The sequence below is a fragment of the Chiloscyllium plagiosum genome, unplaced genomic scaffold (genome assembly GCF_037043375.1).
Source record: "Chiloscyllium plagiosum isolate Xiang-an unplaced genomic scaffold, Cpla_swu_hap1 HiC_scaffold_40, whole genome shotgun sequence".
Classification (NCBI taxonomy): domain Eukaryota; kingdom Metazoa; phylum Chordata; class Chondrichthyes; order Orectolobiformes; family Hemiscylliidae; genus Chiloscyllium; species Chiloscyllium plagiosum.
In genome coordinates, this window is record NW_028270178.1 from 14,848,425 (window position 1) to 14,854,917 (window position 6,493).

Genomic DNA, 6,493 nt, shown 5'->3' on the forward strand with positions numbered 1-6,493 from the left:
GTTGGCCTATCTACATACTGTGTCAGGAAGCCCTTCTGCATGCACTGGACAAAAACTGACCTATGTATAGTACTCGCACTATAGTGCTCCCAGTCAATATTTGGAAAGTTGAAGCCCCCCATGACAATTACCCTGTCTCTCTCACTCCTATCGAGAATCATCTTTCCTATCCTTTCCTCTACATCTCTGGAACTATTCGAAGGCCTATAGAAAACTCCCAACAGGGTGACCGCTCCTTTCCTGTTTCTAACTTCAGCCCATTCTACCTCAGTTGACGAGTCCCCAAATATCCATTCTACAACTGTAATACTGTCCCTGAACTACAATGCCAAACCTCCCCCTCTTTTACCATCTTCTCTGTTCTGACTGAACAATCTGAATCCTGGAACTTGTAACAACCATTCCTGTCCCTGCTCTTTCCATTTCTCCAAAACGGCCACAACATCGAAGGCCCAGGTAACAACCCATGCTGCAAGTTCACCCACCGTATTCTGGGTGTTCCTGGCGCTGAAGTCGACACACTTCAAACCAACTTCTTGCTTGCTGGTGCTACGTTGTGTTCCTGAAACTTGATTTCGGACCTCCCTTCTCTCAAACTTTTCTATACTCGAACTACAATTTTGGTTCCTATCCCCCTGCTGGATTAGTTTAAACCCACCCCAAATAGCCCTAGTGAATTTCTCCCCCAGGATATTTGTACTCCTCTGGTTCAGATGAAGATCATCCTGCATGTAGAGGTCCCACCTATCGCAGAAAGAGCCCAAATTATCAAAGAATCCAAAACCCTTCCTCCTGCACCATCCCTGTAGCCACCTGTTCAACTCCTCTCTCTACCTATTCCTTGACTGACTAGCACGTGGCACGGGCAACAAACCAGAGACAACAATTCTCTTCCTCCTAGCTCTAAGCTTCCATCCTCGCTCCTTGAATTTCTGCATTAAATTCCCATCCCTCTTCCTACCAATGTCGTTTTTGCCTATGTAGACCACGACTTAGGGCTGCTCCCCCTCCCCCTTAAGAATCCCAAAAACGCGATCAGAATCATCACGAAACCTGGCAGCTGGGAGGCAACTCTCTCTCTCTCTCTCTCTCTCTCTCTCTGGGAGTCTCTCTCGTCCACATAGAACCTCCTATCTGTCCCCTAACTATGGAGTCCCCTCTGACTACTGTTCTGCTCCTCTTCCCCCTCTATTCTGAGCAGCAGGGACACACTCTATGCCAGAGCCCTGTGCCCCACTGCTTTCCATGGTAACTCCCCCCCCCCCCCCAACATTATCCAAAAGATATACATATTGTTGAGTAGAATGGCCAGGTGGAATCCCTGCACTGCCTGCCGGTTCCCTTTCCGTCTCCTGATAGTAACCCATCTGCCTTTTTCCTTACCTTCTGAGTAGCTACCTCCCTGCAACTCCTCTCAATCGCCCCCTCTGCTCCGGAATGATCCAAAGTTCATTCAGCTCCAGCTCCAATTCCCTAACGCGGTTTTCGAGGAGCTGGAGTTGGTTGCACTTCCCACAGATGTCGTCAGCAGGAACACCAGTGGTGAACCTTACCTCCCAAATTCTAAAGGAGGAACATTCAACTGCCCTTGATGATGGGTGACAGACACTATCCGAGTAGTGTTATCGGTAACGCAACCACACAAATATATGACTTCCCAGAAGTCCTTCGCTCCTCCCTCGCACCTGGCGGCAAATGGAGTCCTGACTCCCGAAGTAAGTTCCTTATAATGCGGGAAAACTTACCATCCCGGCAGCCTTCGCTTCACCAATCCTTCTCTCCTCGCCGCTCTGGCAAAACGGAGTCTCGACTCCCGAGGTAAGTCCCTTTTAATGCCGGAAAACACATTGGCAGTGGAGGTTGTAGAGTTGCGAACGATAGCGTCACTTAAGATCTATTTGGACATTGACAAGAATGTACAACGAGCAAAGGGATACACATCTTTCCAAAATATGTAGCAGTTTTAGACAGAGGATCTGGATTAGCGCAGACTTTTCGTGCAGAAGGGCCTGTCGTGTGCAGTAATTTTCTATTTTGATTTTTGCTCTGGTGTCCTCCCACAACCAAAAAATGTGCAGGTCAGCTGAATTAGTCGTGCTAAATTGCACACAGTGTTTGTTGCATTGGTCAGGAGTAATTCTAGTCTATGGGAAAGGGACTGGGTGAGTTACTGTTCAGGGTCTATGTGGACTTGTTGGGTCAAATTGCCTGCTTCCTTACTGTAGGGAAGGTAATTTACATCTCGACAAGTTCTTGGCAAGTATAGGAATCGGATATTTTCATCAATAGAGGGAAACATAAACATCAGGGCAAACACAGTTAATTGTGACATTAGAGAATCGCAGAGGATGCCAGAAGATTCAAAATCTTTCCTTCACGGCGAAAGCACCAACTCAAAAGCCAGGACTGTAGATTTGAGTCTCCAGACTATGCCTGATCCTTAAATGTACGTTCCTGGCCGAGACCGTCTCCTGGTCTTGTGCCACAGCAATCAACCTTAGCACAATCTGGATTTGGCCGGTCAGAACGCCGTGATTTCTCATTGGGAATGATAAGAAATAGAACTTAAAATGTCTAAAAAATTATGTGTATGCATATAGCTATATATATAGGTGAAATTACAGCTGGATTTGCCCCAGTAGTTCTATGTCAGGCTATTGATTCTGCAACGTGCCTCATCACAAGCCAAACACTCTCTCACACTCATATCTAGACACACACACGCTCACGTATATACACACACAAGCACACAGACACTTGCATACGCTGTCCCAAACACACATGTACACACATACATGCTCACTTATTCACACACACACACTCAGTCACATAAAAAGTCACTTACAGAATTGCACATAGATTCAGAAGCAAACACTCTCATAATCATCCACAGATACAGTCACTCTCACACACATACAGTCACAGAAAGGCACAGGCACATAAACATAGTGCTTCATAAAATAGCTCAGTTCTTCTAAATTCCTAACGTACCGCCTCCCATGACAGATTGAAAATGTCCGAAACTCATTGGTGTGGTATACCTCCGAGAATGTGGTGCATATGTCATTCAAAACTTGGCAGCATTTTCTGTGCCTCTGTGATATTTTCAGTTTTGTTTCTGATTCAGTTTATTAATTGATGTAATTGGGAATTTCACCAAATTTGTTAACTGTTCTCTAAACTTCGACTGTGTCGCCCCATAAATAAATGTGTTTGTGCAGCAGTTCAAAGCCTGTAGCATATCACCAACATTTTCAAAAATGTTTTCTGAATCTGTGTAATCTTTGGGGTCCATTTGTGTAATATTATAATATAAAAATTCTATAACATAAATCAGCCACAAAAGAATGAAACTGCCAGATATTGTGAAGAGTAAAATCACAGATTTCCTTCTGCTCTCCATCTCAGGGTCACTATGATTCACCGTCTTGCTATGACCCATCAATCCTTTTCGGACTCGACTAGCCACTACAATGTGTCTCACTGTAAGAGCATTGAGCAACAGAATTAAAACAAATGGAAGCAATGGAGTTAAGACTGTATCAAACCAATCGAATCCCACCCATCCGGGCTGAATAAAGTACTCTGGCTTTACATCACAGAACCAGGGGACATGTTCAATGATCAATCGAGGTTCAACTGTGAAGTAATTCGGAACATTCTTTAAACAGAACAGAATGCTGGTTGTCGTTAGAATTCCTACTGCAGTTTTCTGTGTACAAAAGATTCCTTTCAATTTCTGGCAAGAAATGGCCACAAATCTATCAAAGGAGAAAATGACAGTGAACCATACAGAATAGTCAGTGGCTGCCCTACTCAGAACATTAATAATACTGCATACTGGAGTAATGTCCAGAAAGGAACCTGGAAAATAATAATAACTGATCCGCCACAGAATAACCTCAGATGTAATGAAAAGCAGATCTGCCAATGCCATTGCCACCAGGTAGAAAGTGGTGCACTTCGAGAGACCACACTTGCCCCGAAAGAGGATCATAATCGCCACCAAATTAACTGCAGGACAGAAAGGAAAAGTAGTATCTGTTACCTTAATTAGATCCTAAGCCCCATAAAGAGAATGCAGTATTTTAGTACCAAATCACAATCAGAATTTAAAATGTCAAGCTACATCAATGTTAACAATTATCATTATGTGTTCCATACACCTTTCGACTGAGGACTACAGGATTGATTAATGATATATAGATGATTGTATGGCAATTTTCACTTTTAAAAGCAATTTGTGTGACTGATTTTAACTTGTCTTATAAGCATTGCATTAAGGGATAAAGCAGTCTTATTCGATACTACACACAACACAGCGAAGATAAGGCAGGAGGGGTAGCTAATCGATATGTATACGATTCTGTTGGGCATGGAAAGGCGTGAATACGGGGAATGCACTCAATCTTTTTATCTCAGTGTTGGGGAGTCGAGGGCATTCGTTAAGGTGAGAAGACAAAGAATGAAAGGGAATGTGATGGGCTTTTTTAACATGGAGAGTAATACGCATGTTGCATGAGCTGTGAGCAGAAGTAGTTAAGTGTGTACCAAAGGAACACTTGAAACGCATTTGGACAAATACATGGATAGTAAAAGGTTAGAAGCATATGGGCCAAATGTAGGGAAATGGGGTTATTGTGAATGGACATTTGGTCTGCATAGACCAGTTTGGGCTGAAAGACCTGGCTCTGTACTGTCAGATTCTATGATTCCATTACTACGTGACAGGGTGGATAGAAAGCAGTTGTTACCTTCAGCTGAAGGTTAATGACCTTAGTTTAAAGTGAAAGTCAGGGGATTTTGAGAAGATTTACGGAATATTGTTTTCACTCAGTAGGTGGTAGAGTTCTGGAAGAGCAACACAAGCAGGAAACCTCATCATCTTTAAAAAGTTCCTGGGTGAACACTTCAAATGTCCCAGCATTGAAGGCTGTGGACAAGGTTCTAGAGAGGAATTGGTGCAGTTAGATGAGCACAAACATCATTCGCTCAAGAGACTCCTCTCTGCTGTATGATTTTATGACTATAACAAATATTGTCAACGACGTTTTGTCACGCGGATCAAGTGTAACTGTCTGGCGACAAAGGAACAATCTCACTCCTAGCTCTGTTACCTACAAATTATACAATAACTAACGCTTCAACCTTATGCCAGAACTGAGAGAAACATTCAATTGATTTCATTTCATCCAATTTGCTTAAGATATTACTCATTCCACTCGGTAAAATATGTGTTCTCAAATTCCACTGTTTCTCTTAATGAAGTACACTTGTCTCTCCTCACGGGAGTGTAACTCACTGACCTACAGCTGCAGATTGATTAGTATTAAATATAAGAATGCTGAATGATCAGTAAGGAAGGTCCCCTTCAGGATACTCAACTTTTGAGCTGATAGTGTGAAAAGAAAATCTCACCAAGTGCCCGCATGATTTCCTATACAATATAAGGCATAGACATTCCTAAGACAGAAAAAAAAGGCTGCAAGGAATTTTGCTCCTGAAATTGAACCTTACTCAGTTGAATTTTACATTAACATGCACGGAATGGAAAAAAAAAGTCTCAGAAATTTCCCTGTCCTCTCGAACATTTCGCCAGTCCAAGTCGTTTCTATAAATGGCGGAAAATGTTGATCTTCATTTACTCCATTGGAATAAAGCTCAAAATTCAGGAGGCTTTTAAAAACTAAGCAGTTTTTAATTCAGTAGCTAAATCAGAAGGCCCTCGTATTTGTCATTGAAGTTGAAACATAAACGACAGACCATTTCTCAAGCATAACTTCATCACGTTAATGACTCACCAGGTACACCCAGAACAGCAAGTGTTGCATAATAGATTTTCATGACACTAATAAACGTATCAAACATGTTTCCATTCAAGGTTATTATCTCTCCGTGCTGTGGGAACTTCTTTGCATCAAATAACGATTTATGACGATCATCAAGCCTTTAATTTGTACCTGGTTTGCACCTCCAGGGAATACTGAAATTACAACATCTTCAAATTAAATTTACAATCACACAAATTAACGCAGCTACAACTGCAAGTTCCCTCGTTGATGTGCTAAAATATATTTAGCACTTGGAGTCAGTAATATAATTTAGATGAGCATATTGAGACCATACATTAATTTCAATGTTGTTTTTCAAGAAAGTGGCATTTTAAAAAAGCATAAGCATTTGGCATTCATACTGTCATAATTTTCTGAACTTTGTTGTTAATCTTCAGTAATTAACTTCCAAGTACGAGTGCATGTGGCTCAGGGTTTCTGCCCAACTCTCTGTGATGTGACTGTGCTTGTGAACGTGTGCTAATACAGTAAAATTATTAATTACATTTAACTAGATAATTGAACTCCAATATGCCCCTCGATACCAGATGTTTGTGTTGTTCAAATCTAGGATTTGAGAAGACCCATTGTGCAACCTGGGTTTGCTTATCATTCTGACAGCATATTGGTTATCATTCTGACAGCAATTTTAAACAGTATTG

General features: G+C 41.8%; 1 protein-coding gene across 1 annotated transcript; it reads right to left on the reverse strand.

The window, feature by feature from the left end:
* Positions 1–3,106: 3,106 nt before the first annotated feature.
* Positions 3,107–5,868, reverse strand: LOC148138346 (putative G protein-coupled receptor 139). Its single transcript, XM_087981639.1, has 2 exons — positions 5,802–5,868; positions 3,107–4,014 (listed from the first exon to the last, which is right to left on the reverse strand). Exons 1-2 carry the CDS (start codon positions 5,866–5,868, stop codon positions 3,107–3,109), a joined length of 975 nt encoding a protein of 324 aa, XP_087837765.1.
* Between the last annotated feature and the right edge of the window lie 625 nt (positions 5,869–6,493).

Bases quoted from the DNA above. Each gene is read 5' to 3' on its own strand.
- LOC148138346 (XM_087981639.1), bottom strand. From the start codon at position 5,868: ATGTTTGATACGTTTATTAGTGTCATGAAAATCTATTATGCAACACTT. The intron at 4,015-5,801 runs GTGAGTCATTAA...TCTGTCCTGCAG, and splicing joins TGCTGTTCTGGGTGTACCTG to TTAATTTGGTGGCGATTATG.